General features: G+C 36.9%; 3 protein-coding genes across 3 annotated transcripts; 1 reads left to right on the top strand and 2 right to left on the bottom strand.

Annotated features, from left to right (window-relative positions):
* Positions 1 to 1,456: 1,456 nt before the first annotated feature.
* LOC145119214 (blue copper protein-like) lies at positions 1,457 to 2,204 on the bottom strand. The gene is made up of 2 exons (XM_079054833.1): positions 2,033 to 2,204; positions 1,457 to 1,764 (listed from the first exon to the last, which is right to left on the bottom strand). Exons 1-2 carry the CDS (start codon positions 2,202 to 2,204, stop codon positions 1,457 to 1,459), a joined length of 480 nt encoding a protein of 159 aa, XP_078910959.1.
* Positions 2,205 to 15,487: 13,283 nt separating this feature from the next.
* On the bottom strand, positions 15,488 to 19,943 carry LOC145119672 (5-methyltetrahydropteroyltriglutamate--homocysteine methyltransferase-like). Its single transcript, XM_079055376.1, has 11 exons — positions 19,805 to 19,943; positions 18,450 to 18,803; positions 18,272 to 18,359; positions 18,056 to 18,183; positions 17,422 to 17,977; positions 17,248 to 17,328; positions 17,005 to 17,171; positions 16,825 to 16,930; positions 16,475 to 16,725; positions 16,179 to 16,380; positions 15,488 to 16,019 (listed from the first exon to the last, which is right to left on the bottom strand). The coding sequence occupies exons 2-11, from the start codon at positions 18,797 to 18,799 to the stop codon at positions 15,657 to 15,659; spliced, it is 2,292 nt and encodes a 763-aa protein (XP_078911502.1). The 5' UTR covers positions 18,800 to 18,803; positions 19,805 to 19,943; the 3' UTR covers positions 15,488 to 15,656.
* A 3,741-nt stretch (positions 19,944 to 23,684) lies between these two features.
* On the top strand, positions 23,685 to 24,514 carry LOC145118710 (uncharacterized). Its single transcript, XM_079054392.1, has 4 exons — positions 23,685 to 23,818; positions 23,976 to 24,086; positions 24,191 to 24,363; positions 24,436 to 24,514. Exons 1-3 carry the CDS (start codon positions 23,708 to 23,710, stop codon positions 24,287 to 24,289), a joined length of 321 nt encoding a protein of 106 aa, XP_078910518.1. The 5' UTR covers positions 23,685 to 23,707; the 3' UTR covers positions 24,290 to 24,363; positions 24,436 to 24,514.
* Positions 24,515 to 24,993: the final 479 nt, after the last annotated feature.

The raw sequence follows: 24,993 nt of genomic DNA, 5'->3' as shown, positions 1-24,993 counted from the left end.
AAGCGGGTTCAACTGTTTTATGGATTGATTATTTCTTGCCCCCCCCCCCCCCCCCGACACAAATTTGAGGTGTGATGCAGGTTTTCAGAAATCATATTCTCGATTGATGTAGGTTTTCAGAAATCATGTTTTGATTTTTTTTGTTGAAATACTTAATTGAAATCATGTTTCTTTTCATGGATTGAAATGATTTTTATGATTTCTGGTTGAAAATGTGCCATTTTGATGGAAGTTTTGTTAAAAATCATTTTATGATTTTTGACTTCATGATTTTTGGAACCTCCGACAACACCTCCGTTCAACCTTTTTCTGGTTTGATTTTGATTTTGGCTACAGGTTTACAAATTTTTTTTTGGTTTGATTTGGTTTTGATTATACGTTGGTTTTTTTTCTTTATTTTTGATCCAGTTTCAATTTATTTGGTGTGTTACTAGTGGTGGTTTTCGGTGGTGATGTTGGGAGGTTGACAGAGGTGTTGTCGGAAGTTACAGTGGTGGTTGATGAGAGGTGGTTGACGTAAGGGAGGGGTGGAGGGGAAAGGAAGGGAGAAGGAATGTATGTTTTGGTGGGACCATATCTTTATTAATTCATTTTAATTAATAAATAATAAGTAAATAATATAAAAACTGAAAAAGAAAATGCAAAGGGTAATGTAGTCTTTTAAAGTGTGTCTGGGATAAAGAACGTAACAAAATCAAACTATAAAGACGGTCCGAGTGCAAAAGAAATTAAAAACCAAACACGTAATTTTGACTAAACTATATGGATGATTTTAGTAATTTATTCTAACATAATATATCTTTATTTTAAGAGTTTCGGACCATTAAAAAATAGTTTACATATTAAGTCCATGATTCTTGGATTTAATTACGTACACATAACCAATATTTAATTGATGTTTGTAATTAATAAAACACATGTGAATGTCAATGTTGAAAAAAAAACAAACTATCAATAAAAAAATGATGTTGATAACTTAGAACAAAGGCTACTTATATCAAGGTGTTGTATTTTTTGCCAAATAAAATATTAGGAAGAAGCATATGAATAAACATATACGTACTTTGATTCATATGATTATTCATATATCTATATTGGCATGACAGCGCAAGAAGGAACTTTTGTTATATTTGAGTTGAAAATGGTCGACTTTTCATGACATTTTAACTGACGGTTAATATATTATTAGTATTATTATCATTTTAAATCAAAACATATAAATTATGTATATGGTCTTACAAACATAAATTGACATAAACTTATACTATTTATATATGTGGTTATTAATAAAATTAGTTTTTTTATTTCGAAAAAGTTCCATAAATAAACCAAAAAAATAATTTTCTTTGAGGGGCAAATCAAATGCCCACACTTAAGTTCACGAATAGCCTAGAAAAAAAGACTACATAGTCTTATTCTTACATCTAATAAATCAATAAACATACATATATCATAATCAAAACATGACTATCATTGTCAAAACAACAATGATGGCCATGAAAGTCTTGGACCCGAATTTGGTTGCACTGCTTGGTGCGGGTGCCGGAGACATTGGTCCTTGTTGGACATCGATGACCAACTTTTGGTTAAACTCAGCACAATGTTCTTCCACACCACAAATGTACCACTTCTTGCCCGGTGCCACTAAGGTCACAACGTCGTTCCCAGATGTAAGGCCAGTGCTAGGTGGCGGAATAGTGCAAGTAGCAAAGGAACTAGCATTCACTTTGTAAACGTTGTGTACATTAACCGGGTACTTGAACACTGTTTCCAACAAAAAAATGTGTCAGCTTTGCTTTATATACTGTTTTTTATTTTCAATTCCAAAATGAAGGTGAGGATTTTTGACAAGATTGTTACTCAATCTTATATTTGAATCTATAATATGAGAAATAAATTTAAGATAAATTAGGTTGGTTGGATCCACAAACCAAAATTTTCTATTTATGCTATTGCTTTTTCTAGCATCTTTTTAGTATTTTAAAAATAATTGGTGTCAAAGAAAGAGACTCCACAATGGTAGACAACTCACCTAGTTTGTCACCAACATAGAAAACTTTGTTTTTAGCCCACACTTGATAGTCATAATTTATGGTCCAACCACTATCATCTCCCACCACGTATTCGGTGGCCATAGTCGTTGACGGAAGTAGCACCACAACCAATATGGCACAAACAAGAACAAGGTGATTAAAAGTGGACATTGCCTATGTTGAGGTTCGTGGATGGAAATATGTTGTTTTTTGTTCTTGAATGTGATATACAAAGATGTAAAAGTGATTATTTATAACATATTAGATTTCTTGGAAATAACTACAGGTATACCGTATACAATGAGATTGTTATTCTCGATATTCTTTTCCGGCTTTTTTTTGTCATTTTCTTGGTTTTAATTTTGTACTTGGAGAGGCCATATTCAAATACTATGAAATATTATAACAAGACAAAAAATTGATAGAAAATATCATTTATTTCATAACGACAGTTTATTTTTTCGAACCGGATTTCATAACGATAGTTGGTGAGTAAATTCACAAATTTAGGTTAGAATCCTTGTAGAAAAGTAGATGGCGCATTTAATGTGTATATTTTGCCCATCAAGGCATCAAATAGTATATTTTGAGCCGTTCCAAAAGAGGAAAAAAAGTATATTTTGAAATTATGAATGACTTATATAATTAGTGATAGATCATATGCAAATTCGTTAAACTAGCTATTGTAAATGAAATATTTAAAAAAATAACTAGTTTTCTTTTTTATATTTTAAAAAATGACCAATTACTTTGAATATCACATATTATTACTAATCTGGAGTTGGTGGTGTTTGTTAGTTGTTTTGTATAGAATCTGACACTCGTACATTCACATTCCGGATTAGAAAAATGCAATTCAGAGGTTAGTCTGGAATGTACGAACATTCCAGAGTAATGTTTCAGATCGTTAATATTAGGGTATTTGTATTCTCATTGTTTGCTGCATAAACCTATAAAGTTTTTGGATACAAAAAAAATAAGTTTGTATAAGAAATTTTTTAGAGTACATGCTTCTAGTGGAGGGCAATAGACGCAAATCGAGAGAAGTATGTAGTATATTCCTCGAGACTACACATACTTTGGTGTAGATATAAACAGTGATTGATATCAACTTTTGTTGGTTAATTACGTTGGTTGCTTCCAATTCCAAGTTACAAACTAATCAAATACGTCTTCGGGATCAAACATATTTATACAAATTATTGACGATATTGATATAAAATATATTTTTAGTTTTGTTACTACTATGTCTTCCAACACATAACAATTGTTTGTTGTTAATCATGTTATGGAAAATGGCATTAATCAATTTCCAGGGGGAAACTGTTATGGTGGCAATGGGTCTTCCGGTGTTAGAAGCAACCAAATTTGTAAGTTATTATCTATGACATTGAATCATGGTCCTTCTTAAAGTGGGCATGTAGAAGGGGGTGATGTTAGGTATAAAGGTAAGGTTGTTGTTGATGTTGTTCTAGCACTTCATGTTGATGGATCTACAAATGATTAGGCAAAACTAATGTTAGTTGTTGATGATGATAATATAATTCCACATGGAGAGCAGTTGAACAATTCAAAAGCTTCACTGAATTTGTTGGGATGAGACTGAATCTGAAGAGGAGGAAATTGAGCCCCGATAAGCCCGAAAACCCCGACATGAACAATACCATTTTTATTGTTTAGATTCTAAAGAAACACAATCCACTCATTGGGGGATGTCTAAACCCTTATCGTTTCCCAAATAATCACAACAAAAATGTAAAGGTGTTGTAGCCCACATTTATTCTTCGTATGTGAAGTTTTTGTAACTGTTCAAAAGCAAAGAAAACCTTAAGTTTAACTTAGGATTCAAATGTGTTAATGAAGGCTTTCAAATAAGAGTGAGAAAATCAACAAAAGACATCTTTGAAGTTGTTTGCTTTGTGAAAAAAATGTAAATGGAGGTTAAGGGCTACAAAAGATAATGACACAAATTCATTTCATGTCACTAAACTATCGGAAAGCCACACATGCTCAAATACACAGCCCCCATCATCGACAAGCCAACAAGAAAGTGTAGGGTCACTTATTGAAGGGCATATTAGTTGATATTACAAGGAACTTTAAATGACCGTAATAGTGTACATATTTCGTATTGGCAAGCATAGAGTGCAAAAATGTATGCTCTAAATCTGTTGAGAGCCTCCCCCCCCCTCCCCAGAAAGCTTTCAAAGACTTCCTTTATATTGTTACAATTTAGAGAGAAAGAATTCATGGACCGTTACATATATAAATGCAGATAATGACAACAAATTTGAATACTTTTTCATTGCTATTAGGGGCTCGGTAATATTTCTTATATATTTTTCTTTGTACTTGTTATACACGTATTCGATTTGATGACTAATCTATTAACTTACTGTGTAATTTGAGCATATCAAACATTTTTGCATCCTATTATTATCATTAACAGAGCTAACTTAAAAAGGAAATACTTGGGAACGATGCTCCTAGCAGTAGACATCTACGACAATAACCAAATCCTCCCACTAACATTTGACGTTGGAAAACAGAAAGTGGGGAATCATGGATATGGTTTTTATCAAGACTCTAAGAATGTATTTGGGACATGCCTAGTTGGCTTTCATATATGATAGAGTCAATTCCATTGAAATGACCATTCAATTTGTGTTTCGAAATGCATATCATAGAATTTGATGTTGACATTTGTTGATGAATATGCAAGCAAAGATCGAAAAACAAGACATAAGCGAAAAAAAAATTGGGAGGCATGTGAAGCATACTAAGAGTCCTATTTTAAAGATAGTTTGGGTAGGCTACGACATGCTTTATCCGATGATTGTTTTACATGGATAGACATAATCAATAACCATACATAGGAAATACAATATTTCCCCGTGGTTCATTATAATTTAATGACATCAAACAACGCTGAGTTCATCAATGCGTTATCAAAAAGATGCACACAAACTACCAATAACAATGTTGATTGACCTTTTTCAAGAAACAATGCAACAATGGTGGTTTTCAACGGCGTAATGTTGCAAACATTTAAATAATTTATAGTACTTTCAATTTCGTTTATCATTATTTACTATACATGACAATATGTTTGTATTCTTTTATAGAAAAAGTTAAAAACATGTTACTGTTTATGCTGAGAAAGTTATCGACATTCCGGACAAGTTAAAATTATCCACTTACTCCAGATTAGTTCTAGGCATTCCGGACAAGTTCTACATTTTCCAGACTAGTTCTATGGCTTATGCGGTTTTTATATGCATTCCATAGTGCTTCAGATATGCTTTATTTTATGGTTTTAGTAGTCATATTAATCACATATAATCATACAATAAACATAACAACCACTAAAAGAGAAGGAAACCAATTATTTTCAAACTAGGTGAAAACTCGTGCGTTGCCCAGAATTAAAACTATGGTGATTAAAATTATGATAAATATGTTGGGCTGATTACAATAATATAATTATATTATTGATACATATACGGTATTAGAAATATTTATATCCTTGTTATTAATTTAGAGTTAATAACTTTTTATACTAATCATTTCATCAAGTTGTTTCTTACAAATATTTTCTTTATATGTTATTAATGTCATCTATCACTTCCTATAAAACATTTTGATTATTTTGGATATTAGTTTTGTTGATAAATTATAAAACAACAACAAAAGATAAGTTTCAAGTGGAAATTAGAAAATGAAGAAACAATATTAAAATGACAAACAAAATAATAAAATTTAAAAAAAGAAACAACAACAAACGATAAGTTTCAATTAGAAATTAGAAAATTAAGGAACAATATTAAAAATGATAAACAAAAGCATAAAATCTAATAACAGAAAACAATATATAAAAAACAAAAGAAGTTTAGCGTGAAAAAGGAAATATAACGAAAGACATAATAATAATATATTTGACGAAAATCCTATCAAACAACTATATTATATCTCATGTTCTATCTCATGAAGTAGAAATTTGTGTCTTCTTAGCTCTTTTTTCCCAATCTAATTCTTAAAATCCTAACAATCTAATCTACATCCATGGATTATATATATATATATATATATATATATATATATATATATATATATATACACACTCTAAATTAACCAATTAATATACCATAAGTTACAAAAACTCTTAAGTTATAATAGTTAATTAGTTGAAAGCTAAAGAGTTTTAGTATTAAATTAATATTTAATACAATTATAGAAACCTTGAGGGTGGTACCAAAACCCTTACACAGGCAAGCTTCCTTCAAGTGTATAGGAATGGGGATGATCTCTATTTTTTCCATGTATTGTGCCAAAAGCTAAAGAGTTTTAGTATTAAATTAATATTTAATACAATTATAGAAACCTTGAGGGTGGAACCAAAACCCTTACACAGGCAAGCTTCCTTCAAGTGTGTGGGAATGAGGATGATCTCTATTTTTTTCCATGTGTTGTGCCAAATGTTCTTCAGGATCCGTGGTCCCGTCATAAGGCTTCATGCTGGGAGTTTGGAAGCGTTTTGGGACCTCAGTGTCAGCGATTGCAGGAGCGAATCTCGAGATCATGTGACTTGTTTGGGAGACTTCCGGTATAAGTTGGACTACTCCAGGTACACTTGAGATCATCTATCGTAGATGTTGAAGTTCTTTGGCCATGTGCGAGCTCATTCCTACATCAACATCCATAGAGTTAGTAGTAAAGATATTATTATTGACGAAGTTACCATGATTCTTGTTATTGGGAGTAACGAAGGTTCCGCTGGGATCCTGAGTCGTATGGGCTTGCTCTCTTGGACTTGTACCCCAGAGCGGGAACAGAGGTCGGTATTGAGGATCCTATCTCGCGGTGGTTCGCTAAGGATCTCGTGTTGTTAAAGTTTAGGATCTTGGGCTGCAAGATCAAAGGTGCTGCTTCTTGAGGCTTGTGGATCTCTGCCCTCATTCTCTCCACTTCCTTGAGTATTGTCCTGTTATCCTCCTGCTGTTGAGTGACTTGTCGTTCCAGTCTCTTCATCATAGCAAAGATTTCATTATTGGAAATCAGCATATGTGGATCCTGAAATCCTTAGGTAGCGACCGGAGAGGTGTTTTTCTCTGGTGCCTCAGAGGATTTCTTAGTAGCTCCCCCTGGGGTGGAGGAAGGTTTTTATAGGAAATGGGAGGAATGGAGGAAGAGGATAAGATCGATTGGGTAGACATGATTCCCGAACGATTATGAACACCACGACGCCACAGTGGGCGTCAAATTGTTTTGGTCAAAATTTGATCAAGTGTAATTAGACCAAAGTAGATGAGAGGTTGTGGTGTTAGTGTCATGTAAGTATCAAATGGTAATAAAAGTGAGACAAATGAGTTACAAGGAAAGCCCTTGATCCTTTGTAGGATCTCCGACATAAAACCTTAGGAGGTGATAATAATCACATGCTTTTAATCTGAGGTTACAAAGAAGATGAAGATAATACGAGTACATGAGTAATGCTAGAGCTAGTCGTGTATGTTGTGTGCTAGATACATGTGTTATTTTAGTCTAGTGTAAGTAACAAGAAGTCCGATAATTCTGGGATCCTCCGGAATAAGCATATGAATGTTATTTGATTTGGTATTCCGGGTTTTTTGCCTGGTTGAGATGACTCTCCGTTGAGAATGGGTCTTGTGTTGACTAGTTCTGCATATGTGAGAAAAATAAAGAAAATATAGTCGTTACAAATGTTATAAATATTAGTGGTAATAGTCAGAATCTCGGGATATGTTTAAGGATCCTGAGGCTTAAGAAATAATTAAGGATCCTAAATATGAGTTCAGGATCCTGCCCATAACAACTATAAGATATCATAATAAATCAGGCAGATCTTCACATGCAATTCCTGACCACTAGGCCCAACCAAGTATCTAGGATACACATACATACTATATCCACTCTCTCAAGAGTAACTAATCATTCCTCAATCTGGCCTACTACAAATCATACTCACTCATGAAACTTCCACTAACCCTGCAGCCGCTCGTGTATGCTAATCATGCATAACACTGGATTCGATAGACAGTCGAATACTTGATTCTACCCTAAGCCCACAACCAAACAAGGAACAGGAAATAAGTCTAAATCAAACATTCTCAGGCTATAAAATCTTAGTTATGTACAACTATGATGCATACACTAAGCAACCACAATAATAATGTCAGTTCCATATAGCATAACAAGAAATTCTCCTAGGCTATCAGTCATCATAAATTAGGTAATTCAATCATGTAATTCCTAAAGATCCTTATGTTGGATCTATATGCCCAAGAATCATTATTTAGTGACATTGCTAATAACATATAATCTTATAGGGTCACACCTTAATCAAGTTGGTACTTATTGAATATTTATTATATATTTTATATTAATAAATAAATTCAACTATTGTATTTAATTAGAGAAAAATTATTGTTCTATGAAAACAATATTGTAAGAAGTAGAAAAATAGCCTTTATATGATAAGGTATCATAAAATAAGTCATGTACAAAGTTTTGGACACTTTGGTTAACCATGATTAATTCAAGGACTTACTCTACCATGGTTAAAGGACAAAGGAAACATTTTTATATTAAAAAGGCCATATGGCCGAAAGTATGTAAGAAGCATGGAGGTTGTTTGTCAACCTCCATGATAATGTCCCCCATGCTTCTCTTTATAGCCCATACTTTTGAATATAATATTCAAAATGCCATACTTTGATGAGGTTATAAATAGACGGTCTTATGCATGAATATATTACAAGTTTTTTGGTCAAAATCTTCTTCCCTTTTCTTTTCTCTCAAAATCGTGAGCTAGTGAAGAGCTTGGAGCTCTTTCCTATTTTGAAGACATTACAAGCTTTTGGTGTTTACTTTGTGTCTTCCTTCAAGTTTTTAATTGTTTAAGCACTTAAGGCTTCAAGAACAAAGTTGTACAAGAAGAAATCTAGCAATTTTGGTACATTATTCTTGTTGGTGGATTACTTGTAGAGAAGATCAAGCTCCTTGTTCTTTCCATCTACTTCAACACCCCAAATCCAAGAGGGTCCAAATGCTACAAAGGTTATATTTTCTAAACACCCTATGGTTGTTATAATATCATTCTAATCTCTTAAAAATATCCTTGATGGTTTGTTTTGTTGCTAGACTCGAAATTTATAAGAAAATTTTAAAGCTTCCGTTGCCGGTTTTTATGAAAAACTATTTATTTTATGCAACAAAATCCCTTCACCCTAGCCTGTAACTAGCATGTAGTTCTATTATATCATCAATACACAAAAAAGTGTGGGTATCTTGGGGAACACTTTCCTTGGCTCCGGCTGATTGTCCACATCACATCCTTTTTGACGGTCTTTTTAGAGTTAATTTTGAAAAACATTTTGCAAATCCTTAGTTTGAGTCTAGAGTCAAACAAGTGTTCATCCAATTCTTTCAAACCAGGGCTCTCATACCAACTTGAAACATCCCAAAAATCATGATAAAAATTTTCATTTTTAAAACCATTTAATAACTCATAAGTCTTACAAAACTTTGTTTCTAAAAAGTCATAACCACAAATCAGAGTATCCCAAAATCATTTATCAATAAAATATCCAAGGATGATTTGCACAATCACGCCTTCGCCTAACCCCGGTCATCTGATGTACCTGAAACCATGAACTCAAACTGTAAGACAAAACTTAGTGAGTTCCCCCAAAATACCATCACATAACATATAACAACATGCATATCGGGTCCACATCCATTGGACCAGATTACCCCTAAGCCCACAACATGACTCTGGATTGCCCACCTGGCCCACAACTCAAGTCTGGATTGCTCCCGAGCCCACATCATAAGTCTGGATTGCTTTTCCGTCCCTCAGCTTATGTCTGGCTTGCTCTCGATCCCACATCATAAGTCTGGCTTGCCTTTCCGGCCCTCAACTTATGTCTGGCTTGCTTGAAGGTTTGTTGGCTTCCGTACAGAGCAGTATTGCCTCAACCCAACCGCACTATGTCGACATATACAACATATAAACATATAACCAACAAAAAAATAATGCAGATCTAACAAATCACTACAGCATAGCAAGATCCTATATATCAGGATACATAACCTAGTGGGCCGATATTGGTGCTTTCGACCCACAAGTACAATGAGGAAAACTCATCTGAACTATTAAAGAGAAGCCCAACATCTACCTCAACAACATAACATCCAACCCAAGATTCCTAAAGCCAAACCCAAACAATCTTTAGCCAAATATTCAATTCTACTCAAGTTTTCACCAAAAGTCAAATTGGTAAAAGTCAACATTCAAAGTCAAAGTCAAAATTGTCAACCAGTAGCCTTTCACGTCGTGACCTTCCTTGGCCACGCCGTGGGCACAAAATGACAAAACAGTCGTTGATTCCCCAAAGGCCACACCGTGGGGACTAGTCTGAACAGCCCAAACGAGCTTAATCCATTTTCTACCGATTTCAAGAGCTCCAAAGCTCAAATCTGATTCTTTTCAAGGTCTTAATGGATAAAGTTTCTAACTTAATCCATTAGGAAGGTCCAAACCACCAAGATCTAGACTTTAAGTCTCAAAGGGATCCAAAAGTGCATCTTTCTCAACTTAATCCATTTAGTCCAAGTCTCCCACTTTCATATTTGAATCAACAAGATGTCTATAGGGATAACGTTTCCAACTTTATCCATAATAATGCTACCATCATTTAAGATCTAAACTTTAATACACCAAAATGGCCTAAAAGGAGCAAGATAACTTGTATGGGTAAAACGGAAGGTAAAAGATCATAACTTTCCTAGTCCATAAGGTCCAATAAACATTCCAAACTGATGAAATGATGTTGGAGTCCACTCAACTCCAAGATCACCCATAAAATGGACCAAAAGTGCCACCCCCCCCCCCCCAATGACAAGATCTCATGAACTAGATAGCAAGATTGAAACTTTATACTCACAATGATCCATAAATGTAATGCCTTTGATGGATCCAAACTTGAAGCATCATCCCTTTCAACCAATAGAACCTTCTTGATCTTTAAGCTCCATCAAAATGACATAAAAAGTATCCAGGAGAGGATGGAGGATACAGGAGAAGTTCAAATCTTAAAGGTGGAGGCAAGGGTTTCTCCCAAGGGGTTCAAGAGATGATGGAGGCTGATAAAATGCCCAAAAATATGGAACATTAAGATTAAATACGTTGAAACCCCTAAAAAAATCGTGGGCTTGGGCCTGACTGATCGTCATGCTGTGGCCACGACTTTTCACCCAAATCCACCTCAACTTCAAACAACTATAATTTCTTCATTTCAACTTCGTTTTCTGTAATATTTATATCCACGGAAGGGTATTGAAGAGCCCCACACTTTTATTTAGTTAATTTTGGTTAAACACATGTCGAACTAAAAACCATAATTGTAACGACATGATTTTTCAACCAAAATTTTCATTTTTAATATTCATAAAACACATGTCTCGACATTAATTCTCAAAAATCAACACAAGTTTTCAAAACAATTGTTCAAATCCAGGATCCACAAACATAACTCCAAATCTCGAGTGTGTGTACAATCACGCCGATGCCTTCCCGCGATCCTCCGGGGTACCTGAAACACATAACACATAACACGGTAAGCACGAATGCTTACTGAGTTCCCCAAAATACCACATACAACAATTCGCCACTCGAGGTTATACTCTGTACGACCCTCTGGTCAGTGTGTCTCAGCAGGACCCTCCAGTCCCGTAGCTCGTTGGACCCTCTGGTCCGGTCTAGCTCGTTGGACCCTCCGGTCCGGTCTGGTTGAGCCTTCCGGCCTCATAAATCGTTGGACCCTCCGGTCCGGTCAGAATGGCACATAGTATATATAATCACAATACACATAATCTCAAACAAACACGTATGACCTTCTGGTCCACATATAGATACCACCCTAGGTAATGTATAGTGAGAAGACTCACCTCGGGTAAACCCGAATGACCTCGAACTTAAAACACTGATCTAGCCTCCGCCTAATCATATACAGAAATTATCTCTAATTAATAATGGCTCTCAAAGGCTAGACTAATCCCTTCCTATGTTCTCTCAGAAGGGTAAAAGACCATTCTAACCCTCCAATGGTCCAAAAGTCCACTTGTTGACTAAACCCTAAAAGTCAACGAAAGTCAACCCTAAGGAGTACGCGGCGCGTACCAGATCCTTACGCTGGGCGTACTCGACCACTACGCTGATAACGGGCTGATTGAACCCTACGCCCCGCGTATTGGGATTTACGCTCAGCGTACATCTCAGTTTCACTATTAACTCATTTATGGTCTTAATCAGTTAATACCTTGGCTCAAAATACAGATCTGGACCCCCCACAACTTCCTAATCCATAAAGTCGAGGACTTTACGCCTTTTCATGGCTGTAAAGGTCGTCATTAACCAAAACACACCACTCCCTTCACTAAAGAGCTCATATCTCATGCATGGCTCACTCCTAACGTCCAAGATCAGATTTTTATGGATCTATAACACTTTATACACTGCATATGGGCAGATCAAGGTCTATGGAGCTCCTTTACTCATAAAGTCTCCACCTTTGGTACAAAAACCCTAGAAATGGTCCATAAAGCACACATCCAAAAAGACTAGGAAAGCTTTGAGCTTTTTACCTTTAACTGATGCTTCAGCCTCTGGAAAGCTCAGATCCAAGGTTTGTACTCCAACTCTAGCTTCTTCAATGTCACATTCTTTTCTTCAAAAGCACACAAGAACACTATCAAGCTCAACCACAAGCACATAAGCTCTAAAACAAGGGTTTCACACTCTTAGGGCTTTACTCTCTGGAAAATGGTGGCTAAAAGTGAGGCCAATATGTTCCTTATATAGGGCTCACCCCCACAATTAGGGTTTCAATCTGAACCTAGTACACCCAGCGTACGCTATGGTACGCCCAGCGTACTGGGTAGACTCCGCGTCAAGAACACGCTCATGAGTACGCGCAATGTACTCTCCCTTACGCCCAACGTACTCAAAAGCCAAACTTTTCTTTCAAGGACTAATTTTGACAACTTGGGGAAAGAAAAGGATCAAAGGAATATACTTGAATTCCGGGATGTTACAATAATCCATACAAGAAGCCTAACATATAACTTTTCCTATTTTACCCTTTGGCTCCAAAACACAACCCAAAGGCTTAGATCATATAACCAATATTATCAACATCCAATAGGTTCTAAACCCTATCCCATTTAATCCTAAAGCCTTTACCTGATCCATTTATTATCCACAATCTCGAAATAAGAATCTTTTTCGAAACAGGATGTTACACTATATCACTTAGACTTTGTCTTTAATTGTATGTTAGGGTTTGTACGTGTATGATTTTTGTGTTTAAATCATTTTAAATAGTCTAGAAATTTGCCTTGCTAAAATCGAATCTGTTTATGCTTGATAAAATGACTTTCGGGCCATTATGCATCTTCGCCACATTGTGGTTGGTCCTCCACCACGTTGTGGTTCCTGTTGGTGCTGAATTCGGATTGCAACTGTCTCGTCGCCACGTCGTGGTCTCTACATGGACACGTTGTGGTGTGCTGCTGAAAACACAAATTAATATTTAATAATTGTCTCGTTTTCTATGTACCACAACGTGGTTGCCCATTCCCCACATCATGGAACTTGAGTTCCAAAATTATAAATCGTTCCTTGTTTTTGATTGCTTCATTCGTTTTCGATTTTAAAACACATACAAACTAGCCTTTATACTAAAAGATAAAAGTCAACTTGATTTAATTATAAGATTAATTAAAATACAAAAGATTTGGACTTTAATATTTTATTTGTTGGCTTACATTGCTTAGTCAATTGAATTAAAAGACATAAAAATTAAAGTGTTTAAATTCCAAATGTGTGTGTGTGTGTGTATATATATATATATGGTAAAATCGTATTCACACTATAATACAAACATTGCGTCCCCACGTGTTTCCGTAGAGTTCAGGTTGTTGTGAAGATATTCGCTATCGAAGTCTTAGTGTCGCAGTGTCAGTATCGAATAGTTGTTTTGTAATCTATATCGAAGGTTATGTACCTGCGATATATCTATGACCATGTCAACAAAAAAATAATTGTATGTTGCAATGTGGTCTTTGATGAAACAATCTTTCTTATTTCCATTTAATTTCAACAACAAACCGACACCTATACATTTCTTCACATGAATACTTACCCATTCCACCTAAACCATCCAAAACCTACTACCAATCTTCATCCTACAATTGGCCCGCAGTCTAGACATAGCTAATTTCCATGTCGGCATCATTATGTCGAACCTAAATAAGCCAAACAACCACCACCTCGGTTTGTTGGCCCATCACAACAACCTAGAAATGGGTTTGTTTCACAACTTCACATCCCTAACCCATTTCAACAACCCTCCCTTGAGTTACAATCCTCCAATCTGACTCATTTTCCATTCCAAACACAAACCAACCCACACCTCTCTTCCTTATCCCAGTCTAAACCGATTACCACCACACAAACAAACATGAAGTACTCGAATGCATAGCATACCTAGTAAACAAACTCCCATGTACACCGTATTTGACCTGCACTTTCCAAGTCATGGTCGATTCACCAATTGGACATTAAAATTTCTTTTTGCATGGTAACTTAAAAGAAACTGTTTACATGTACGAACATATGGGTTCCGGGATAACACGCGACCAGACCATGTTTGTTTACTTCAAAAGCCTCCTTATGGCCTAAAACAAACAATGATGGCTTATTTACTTCAAAAGTCTCTTTATGGCTTAAATCAAGCAGTAGCTTGGTATAAGCATTTTGCAAGCAATGTCACAAACATTAGTAAACCGATTTAAAATTAAGTAGCTGTGGGGATCGGCTTAGACCGAGTTAGGTAGGCATTATATATCCGTTGGAAGAAAAGATAGTCGTTGAAACCTAAAAACATAGTAAGCCGATTTAATATTAATCTGACACCATGTTAAGACAGGACTGAAGCTTGAAATATTGGACCAATCCAAGACTGTCGTTTCTAGACCGGTCTAGTCTCCATCTTCTACTTTTTTTGAAAACCAATTCAGACTGGTCCATGTATTCACCTCTATTGTGTGTGGGCCGCTTAAAAGGTGTGGTATACTCTTAGCAAGTAAACATTTACAAAGTATATGCCCAACAAGCTGGATCCTTATTCTTTTATATATATCATAAAAAAGCCTCCTAAATACAAAAAGGTGGGCTAGTTGTTATTTAAATATAAATTTTAAAATTTTAAAAAACAAAATTTTATTAAAAACTACCCTAAGACCTAACGGTCAGACTGTATTACAGCACCAATGAACCCATATCAAACTTGATTTAATGTAATAGTTTTTTTTTGCAAACCAACAAAATATCTTCATTAAAATTTCATAGACCTCAACAAGGTACACAAATCTTGAACAACAAAAGCCAAAAAAAGGCCCAAAAACAACATAAAAACAAAATGCCATCTTCAAGACAAGACTAAACACAAAAACCTAAACCACAGTTATTAGAGTCGTGTATCATAAAATCGTATCCTCATCATCATCATCATCCCGTCCTCCAACAAACCAAATATCCACTCACTTTGCCAGCTCAGCACGGAGCTTCTTGGCAGCTGTAACCATGGCTTCAAGAGCAGGCTTGACCTCACCATACTTACGGGTCTTAAGCCCACAGTCAGGGTTGACCCACAAGATGTTAGTCTCCAAAACTGCAAGCATCTTGTTGATTCTGTCATGAATCTCCTCCATTGATGGTATTCTTGGAGAGTGGATGTCATACACACCCGGCCCAATTCCAGCTCCATACTTCACTCCCTCACGGAACACCGACAAAAGCTTCTCATCAGATCGCGAGTTCTCAATCGTGATGACATCAGCATCCATGTCGATGATGGAGTGGATGATGTCATTGAAGTTCGAGTAGCACATGTGTGTGTGGATCTGTCCATCAATAACAAACAAACATTTGTCAGTTAGTTACAACTAACAAACCAACATCATAGGTGCATGTTAATCTGTAACAAACTTCTCTTAGTTTGTTACAACTAACACCCTAACATGCTTAACTGCGGAGTTCTTATGGGATCTGGTAATTTTTACCTGGGTGGTGTCCTGGACGCCAACGTTGGTGATTCTGAAGGAGTGCACCGCCCAGTCTAAGTAGAAAGCGTGTTCCGCTTTCCTTAGCGGCAAACCTTCTCTCAGAGCCGCCTCGTCGATTTGGATAACGGTGATTCCGGCTTTCTCAAGATCCTCGACTTCGTCCTTGATGGCCAAAGCAATCTGGTAGCAAGTTTCGAATCTGAAACAAAAGAACGAATCATGTTTAGTGGTTTTTTAAAAGGGCAATTATGTAATTTTACATTAATTGATTATTATTGTTATTATTATTATACCTAGGTTGGTCGTTACGGACGAAGGACCAGTTGAGAATGGTGACTGGACCGGTGAGCATACCCTTCATGGGGCGTTTGGTCATTTCCTGAGCCATGGTTGACCAGAAGACGGTCATGGCCTTGGGGCGGCTGACATCACCGTAGATGATTGGGGGCTTCACGCACCGAGAACCGTAGGATTGCACCCATCCGTTTGCAGTGAAGGCAAAACCAGACAATTGCTCACCAAAGTACTCAACCATATCGTTCCTCTACAACAAACAAAATTGCTTTTTTTAGTTTTTGACTCTTTTTTCAACATTAAAATAATAATTGATGTTATCATGTATTTTGTATATAATATAATATACCTCTGGCTCTCCATGGACAAGAACATCAATGTCAAGCTCTTCTTGTAGTTGGACAACTTTGAAGATTTCCTCCTTGATGGCCTTAACATACTCTTCCTCAGAGATCCTATACAGACACAGATTTGTTAGAAAATAATTTAAAATAAAAAATGGAGTGATTTTGAATGTTTAATTACTCACTTTTTGGCCTTGTATTCACGTCTAACTCTCCTGAGTTCAATGGTTTGTGGGAAAGAACCAATGGTGGTGGTGGGGAGAATTGGAAGGTTGAGCTTCTTCTGTTGAGCATCCAATCTAGCACTCACATTGGTGGCACGACGGTGGTCATTACCTCTCAAAGCAACCGCCTGAGAAACCAAAAGGGTCAAAATTGGAAATTGGAGAGAAAAATATAATAAGGGTAAAATGGTCCATTTCACTTACAGCCTTCTGGACAGCTTCATTGTTGACTCTTGGGGAACACTTCCTTGAGGCCAAAGCTGCAGCATTGGCGGCAAAGAATGCCTGCAAAAATCAAGAAACACAAAGAATCAGTGAATCAGTCACCCTTTTGAATTTGATGAACAAACATAAGGGTAAAATGGTAAAACTACTCACTTCATCCTTTTGGCCAACGAGGGCCTTGGCCAAAGCGTTGACTTCAACGACCTTTTGAGCAGCAAATGCGAGCCAAGATTTGATTTCGTCATCCAATTTGGTTTCATTCACAAGATCCACAGCAGTGTGGAGGAGTGAAGAAGAGGTAGAGACAACAAGTTTGTCTTTTCCAACAATACCCTCGAGGGATTCAAGAACAGAGAGAGATCCAGCAAGGTCATTAGCCCAGATGTTTCTTCCATCAACAACTCCAGCAAAAAGGTATTTGCCTGAAGGGAAGCTGGACTTGATCAACTCAAGAGTCTTTTCACCACGAACTAAATCAAAGGTGTAGCCTGTAACTCCTGGCAATGTGGTGAGGGTTTTGAATGCATCAGCTGGAATATCAGCAAAGTAGGTGGCTACAATGACATTAAGACCAGAGCAAGTGGATTCAAGATCAGAGTAAGCCTTGGTGAATGCTTCCAATTGGTAGGGTTCAAGATCCTTCACAAGGGTAGCTTCGTCAAACTGGATCCATGAAGCACCAGCTGCCTTTAGTTCAGCAATAACTTCCCTGAAAAAAAAAAAGATTACTTCTTGTTATATTCCTATTCATTGTAGATATTAACAAAGTTGGGATAAAAAGACATACTTGTAGATTGGAAGGATTTTGTCAAGAAGGGATAGGAAATCAAAAGTCTTTTCTACCCCTCTTGCGGGTTTGGATAGCAACAAGTAGCTGACTGGGCCAACAAAGACTGGGACAGTATCAACTCCAAGCTGCATAAAGAAAATACAGATTACAAGAGGTTTCTTGATTTAAAGCATAAAAATCAAGATTGGTAATGAAAAGATCAGAAACACATACAGCTTTAGCTTCCTTGTACTCATTCACAGCCTTGTGGGAAGCATATGAGAATTTCACTTCAGGGCCCAACTCCGGGACAATGAAATGGCTATTTATTAAGAAAAAAACAACAGTTATTGATCATATTATATAAACATTGACATTGTTGATGAAAAAGAATTGAGATTGAGAAACTTACTAGTTGGTGTCGAACCACTTGGTCATTTCCATGGCGGGAACAGAAGCATTTCCTCTGGCCATTGAGAAGTAAGTGTCGAAGCCAATTTCACCACCGTTCCAGTTGTATCTTGGGGGGACAGCACCGAGCATGGCGGTGGTGTCAAGAACTTGATCGTAGTGAGAGAAGGTGTTGCTGGGGATGTACTTGATGCCAGCGTCAGACATTTGTTTCCAGATGGATGATCGGAGATCCGCAGACACTTTCTGCAAATCTTCAGCGGTGGTCTTGCCATCCCAGAAAGATTCAAGAGCGAATTTCAGCTCTCTTTTGGGGCCCATACGGGGGTAACCGACGATGTGAGATGCCATTGATCTGTTCAACCACAGGAAAGTTGTACATATAGATAAAGTAAGAAGATGAAGTACGAATATAATTGTTTATTTGAAAAGAAATGATTGAGGTTTTCGTGATCTAGACTCAAGCGCCATCTACCTACCCATCAACCATAAAGACTAGTTTTTTGATGTACAAGTACTACAGTACAAATGGCTAGATACTCGGATCAGTATAAGCCAACATTTTGAGTAAAAAAGTGTTAACATAGGACTTGAAGGAAACCTAACTTCGATTCAACTCTATCGATCTCAACAACCATTCGTACTAAATCGAGAATACGTGTATCTTACCTAATGGATAGATTGACTTTAGAAATCTGAAGTAGATTGGAGTTTCTTTCTTTTACAGTGAAGCAGAGTCTAAATGACCCAGACAGAATCATTAGAACAGGAACTGATTTGAAGAAAAAGTTTAGATCTAAAAGAAAAAACCTAGATCCATAAGTAGATCTGCAGTTCCAAAAACCCTAGAAACACCAGATCTTATCGTTGTTTTGAAAATATGTCGATTATAAGTCGCACAATTCGAAATCAATTGCAAGATCTTTTGCTCTAATTAAACGATCTGTAATTACCGTTTTTCATTTTTACTGAACCACAATTAAACCCCAAAAATCAACAATCATCGTAAATGTAATGGGCCCCACTTAGCAACTATATTATCCCAAAAATGGCTGAACGCACACATTTTCATAGACTAGTACAGTGCGCTACGTCACTGCGCACAAAGATTCGTAACTGTACACAGAAAATGAGATATTTTGAACAGATCACGGACGTTTAACACTAGATCTAGCTGGTTTCTTACTGGATTCAATTTTTTTTCAACAGAAGATTGAATTAACAGAAAAAAACAAAGTAATTTGCTACAGATCTTCATTTCAGCAGTAGAAGTTAAGTTAGAAAGGGTCAGCTGGACAAGTGAACAGTGTTTCAAATGGAATTCAACCCTGGTAAACCTCAGAATGAGTGGCGTACCTGTAAGTAGGGTAGAAAGACGGAAGATCCGAATCAAAGTGGTCTCAAAGAGACGAATTGGTTGGTTCTTCCGGTGATAGAGAAGAGAGAAGAATGGTGGACACGAATTGGAGAGGAAGGAGAGTAGGGATATTTATACAAGAGTTAGGGGTCGTGGGAGTGGGTGAGATGGTGACTGGGTAGATCTGATCACAATTCATCCCAGTGTGTGCTGAATTAACTACGCGCCGACACTCATGCGCGTGAATTTTCACGAGTTCCTTTTTCATTTTCTCTTCTCATTTTAACAAAAATGGTTTAAGATAGATAAATCTGAAGCTAAACATAAATAGTTTAAGATAAATAAGAAGCTAAGGGTCCGTTTAGTTGCGGAAAAATGAGCCTTTTCCGGAAATATTTTTCAAGAAAAATGAGAATTTTGAAAACGCGTTTAGTTCGTTTATTTTTCTAAATTTTTCACGGAAAATGAAAATTTTCCGTTTTCTAAAATTACAAAGAAGTTTGAAATTTTTGGAAAACTGATAATCATTGTTTTTCACATTTTTCTAATTCCAAAATTTTTCTAAAATATAAACACACACCCACTCCCACCCCATCCACCTCTACCTACCCTCACCTTAACACCCCCCACCCACACACACACACATACATACCCACCCGCACACACCCACCCGCACACACACACACACACCAACCCACACACACACATACATACCCACCCACACACACACACACACACACCCACCCCCACACACACACACCAACCCACAAACACACACACACACATACATACCCACCCACACACACACACCAACCCACAAACACACACACACACATACATACCCACCCACACACACACACCCACCCACAAACACACACACACACACATACATACCCACCCACACACACACCCACCCACAAACACACACACACACCCGCACACACACACACACACCAACCCACAAACACACACACACATACATACCCACCTACACACACACACACCCACCCACAAACACACACACACATACCCACCCACCCACACACCCACCCATAAACACACACACACACACGTACATACCCACCAACGCACCCCCACACACACAAACACACTCACACACATACCCACCCACACCCCCACAAACACACACACCCACACACACACAAACCCACACCTAGCCCCACCCCCACCCTCACAGACACACACACCCACACACACACAAACCCGCACCTACCCCCACAAGCACACACATACACACACACAAACACACACTCGCACCCCCACCCACCCACCCACCCACCCAACACCACCACCACAATCACCGACCTACCATCACCATCACCACCACCACCACCACTAACACGTCACTAGCACCACCACCACCGCTGTCGCCGCCATCACCACCACTGACACAATTGCCGTCGCCACCACCATTGCCTGTCATCACCACCACCGCCGCTGACCCGCTACCGTCACCGCCCCCACCCACACCCTACCACCGCTACCGTTTTTAAAAAATGAAAACCGATAGAAAAATACACATCTAAACACGTTTTCTAATTTTCTAAAACTGAAAATGAAAATGAATAAGTTTAACTAAACGCGTTTTCTAAATTTTTCAATGAAAAATGAAAAGGGAAAACGAAAATCGAAAAGGGAAAACAAAAAACGGAAAATGAAAATTGTTTTTCCGTAACTAAACGCAACCTAAACATTTGTGAAAATGTAACAACTAATTATGGTATTTGATTAAATTCATCTGCTTTGTAACTACATGTTACTAGTCAATTGTTATTACAGTCTTTCTCATATTTATAAATATTTTTATTTCTTATTCAAACAAAAAAGAAGAAAAACACAAAATAATGATACTCATAAAAATGATCAAATGTTTAAAAAAAATAAAAATAAAATAAAGATACTCATAAAAAATGATCAAATGTTATTGTGGAATATATGAAAATGACCAATGTTTTAGACGTTTGCATATACAACTATCATTTCGAAAAAGTTTTGTTTCGAACTAAAGAAAATTTGTATCTGATAGTTGGTTTTATGACAATATGGAACTTAAAGTGTTCCGCACTATAAGAAAAAGACCCTTTTACGACGTGCAAATCACGACACTCATTGATTTATATTACGCAAAAGAGAGTGACATTAAAAAAGTGTCATCTCTTCAAAAAAAAATTAAGGATTTAGGTCACGCATTATTGCGTGCCCTTAAATTAGTGTCTCTTGTAAAAAAGTAAAAAACACGGAGGGCACTTTATCTAAAATGTGCGTCCTCTATGAATGTCGTTTTATATTTTTTTTAAGAAACGCGCGTCTCGTTAGAGGGAAAATGAAATCCCCAAAATTTTTAAACCCCGCCTTCTTCTCCTACATTCATTTCCATATTGTGTCTCATGTCTCCCCTCCCTCGTCTCTACCTCTCACCCACATCCACTGCTTCCAATCACCGTTGCCTCTTCTAGCCTCAGGCTGCGGCGATGCACCTTCCTTCTCGAAGAACGCTTAATTTACTACCATCGTCCAATTATATGAGCCCAAGGAAATGACGGAGACGAAGAAGATTATGGATCAATCGCTTCACATCATGTTTAAGGTTAAGGGTTTTAGATTTCGTCTGATGTTTGTAATCTCTCTCAATCGCCTTCTTCTCCTACATTCTCTTCCCCCAAACCCTAACTTCTTCTCCCTTGATGGATTATAACTTTAATATGCGCTAATATCATAGTTACAGGGATCGCTATATCAGCCACGATCCACGTTTTGAACGTTTCGTTCCTAATTGTTGTATGTTATCGTTCCGATTGTTAGCAGAAACGTACTTCAGTACGGAAACTCCACAATCCCACTGAGTGGCAAAATCGATTGCTAGAACGTGTTTTTAGCGATCGGAATTGGTCCAATACGTGATTAGGATCGCCAATTTGGAGTTTGGGTCGACAATTTTACGTTTTTGGAACGCCGATTTGCTACCCTGTTGCCACCGTTTTGTCTAATTGGTCCAATACGATAGTCCATTTATTTGGTATTCCTTCTGGATACTCGATTATTCACGCTCATAGCATGCGCATAAGCGATTTAATTAGTTAAAAACATATTATTGTTATGTGTGTGAAATTGTTCAGTGATTTAGGGTTTTCGGACCTCAAGAACTTTCCTAACCTTACTTATGCCAACCCTAAATTTTTGGGAGGAAGGGATATCTATAAATCCCTGATCTTAGGTAACTAGAATTGAAGGATGGAGTACATGTACAAGTCAACAGAATGTATCTGATATTGGATGTCAATTTCTTCTATCATATTAATGCTCCTTTTCAGTTGTTATTGTTTACCAGGTTGTGTAAAAGGAAGAGAGCATCAGTTATTATCCATCTCATATCATAATTTATGCTTCCATTTGAGGTAATAATTTTTTAACAGCTTAGTTCAGATATTTGAGCTCTCTTTTCTGGCTAATTTCTCCTCTACTGCAACTCCTTTCTCCCATTTGGTGTTTACGACCATGGAAACAAACAATTCGGCCTGATATATATTTAAATGTGAAAATCCCTTCAATTTTATTGGTTTTATAATGAATATTAATATGTTTTTGTTTTAATCAATATTAATCCTATCTTTTGCCAACTTTCACCTGAATTATTAATTGGCTTACATCATACTGTTAAATGGTTTATCACATGTATCTCTTAACTAATGGTTTTGAAATGGAAACCCATAAGAGTCAATTTGGGCACTCTTCTTGAACTCAGGGAGCATTCAGCTTTTAGGATGTTGTTTGTTAGTTGGTTTGATTTCTTCACTTTCTTTTGGCTTTGTTTTCATCTTTATAACAAGTTTTGGTTATTTATCTTACAGTTCAGAGGAGGCCTAATATCAGTTGTTGAGTACATGGAAGAAGTCCTGATAAATCCCAAGGCTGGTTTTTATATCAATCGGGATGTTTTTGGTGCAGAAGGTGACTTCATAACATCCCCTGAAGTAAGCCAAATGTTTGGAGAGGTAATTTGATGCCATACCCATTCTTCAAACTTCGAACTAGTCATTTACTCATTTATCATTCAAACTTCTGTTGGAAATGTACAAATATGTTATTCCTGAATCAAAGTTTACCACAAAAATATTTGATTATTAACCTGTCATGCTGTTTTTGATTCAGATGGTTGGTGTTTGGGCAACGTGTTTGTGGGAGCAAATGGGGCAACCAAATAGAGTCAATCTAGTTGAGTTTGGGCCAGGAAGAGGAACTCTCATGGCTGATCTTCTAAGAGTATACTACTAATTTTATGCTAGCTTTAGGTTTTATTTTCTTTTTTCCCATATATGTTGATAATTGTACATTAATAATATGGGGAATCTGATATTTAACCATAGGGTGCTTCAAAGTTTGAGAAGTTCACAAAATCCCTAAACATACACATGATTGAAGTTAGCCCAACATTAAAGAAGATCCAAAAGCTTACTTTAATATGATTGAAGTAGTTATATATTGGCTGGGTTGATTCATGGGCCATGTGAGGATCTTCCTCCAAGTAGTTATATATTGGGTGGGTTGATTTAATTGCTTTCTTTTATAAATTACATCATATTCATATGATTATGATTGATTGTGTGTGCAGATGGTTTTATGATGAAATAAAACGGCTATTTTCGAGATGTCACATGTTGATCTGATGTAGTATTTTACTATTATGGGGGTAAGACTTGAGATTATTAAATGAATTGGTATTGTCATTAGTTTATTACTTATTACTTATTTGAGGAGGAGTCTTGCTTAAAGTGTGTTTCTGGTAATGCAGGTGATGCTGTCTGGTTGTATTCATTAGAGGGTATGCAATTACTGACCAAATATGTACAACAAAGTAAGAGTGGCTGGCAGCTGGCTGTAATTCTTATTGACAGTAACACATTTTAAAACCAAAAAAGTTGTTAACAGGCAGCCTCCGTCTCCCACTCCTTGTATGGACCCAAAAGTCCGGTCACTCTGTAGTTCTTTACCGAGGGAGGGAGGGGTGGTGTGGTTAGTCCAATACATGTCATGTGATTGTTTTCAATCAACATATAATTCTTGTTTACTGACTCATAACATCTTCAGTCCCTCAAAGAGGTTATAAAAATGTGATTGATGAAGGCATTCGTTTGGTGAGAACTTAATACATAATGATGTTTATCTATGT

The sequence above is a fragment of the Lactuca virosa genome, chromosome 6 (genome assembly GCF_052849685.1).
Source record: "Lactuca virosa cultivar CGN04683 chromosome 6, Lactuca_virosa_CGN04683_v6, whole genome shotgun sequence".
Taxonomy (NCBI): domain Eukaryota; kingdom Viridiplantae; phylum Streptophyta; class Magnoliopsida; order Asterales; family Asteraceae; genus Lactuca; species Lactuca virosa.
Note: the sequence above shows the minus strand (reverse complement) of the source record. Positions and strands in the feature narration are given on the sequence as shown.

Excerpts from the sequence above, each read along its gene's own strand:
- LOC145119214 (XM_079054833.1), bottom strand. The coding sequence starts at position 2,204 with ATGTCCACTTTTAATCACCTTGTTCTTGTTTGTGCCATATTGGTTGTG. Across the intron at positions 1,765-2,032 it reads CTATGTTGGTGACAAACTAG|TGTTCAAGTACCCGGTTAAT; the intron begins GTGAGTTGTCTA and ends TGTTGGAAACAG.
- LOC145119672 (XM_079055376.1), bottom strand. The coding sequence starts at position 18,799 with ATGGCATCTCACATCGTCGGTTACCCCCGTATGGGCCCCAAAAGAGAG. Across the intron at positions 18,184-18,271 it reads AGTACAAGGAAGCTAAAGCT|CTTGGAGTTGATACTGTCCC; the intron begins GTATGTGTTTCT and ends TTCTTTATGCAG. Across the intron at positions 17,172-17,247 it reads ATGAAGCTGTCCAGAAGGCT|GCGGTTGCTTTGAGAGGTAA; the intron begins GTAAGTGAAATG and ends TTGGTTTCTCAG.
- LOC145118710 (XM_079054392.1), top strand. The coding sequence starts at position 23,708 with ATGGAAGAAGTCCTGATAAATCCCAAGGCTGGTTTTTATATCAATCGG. Across the intron at positions 23,819-23,975 it reads TAAGCCAAATGTTTGGAGAG|ATGGTTGGTGTTTGGGCAAC; the intron begins GTAATTTGATGC and ends TTTTTGATTCAG. Across the intron at positions 24,087-24,190 it reads TCATGGCTGATCTTCTAAGA|GGTGCTTCAAAGTTTGAGAA; the intron begins GTATACTACTAA and ends ATTTAACCATAG.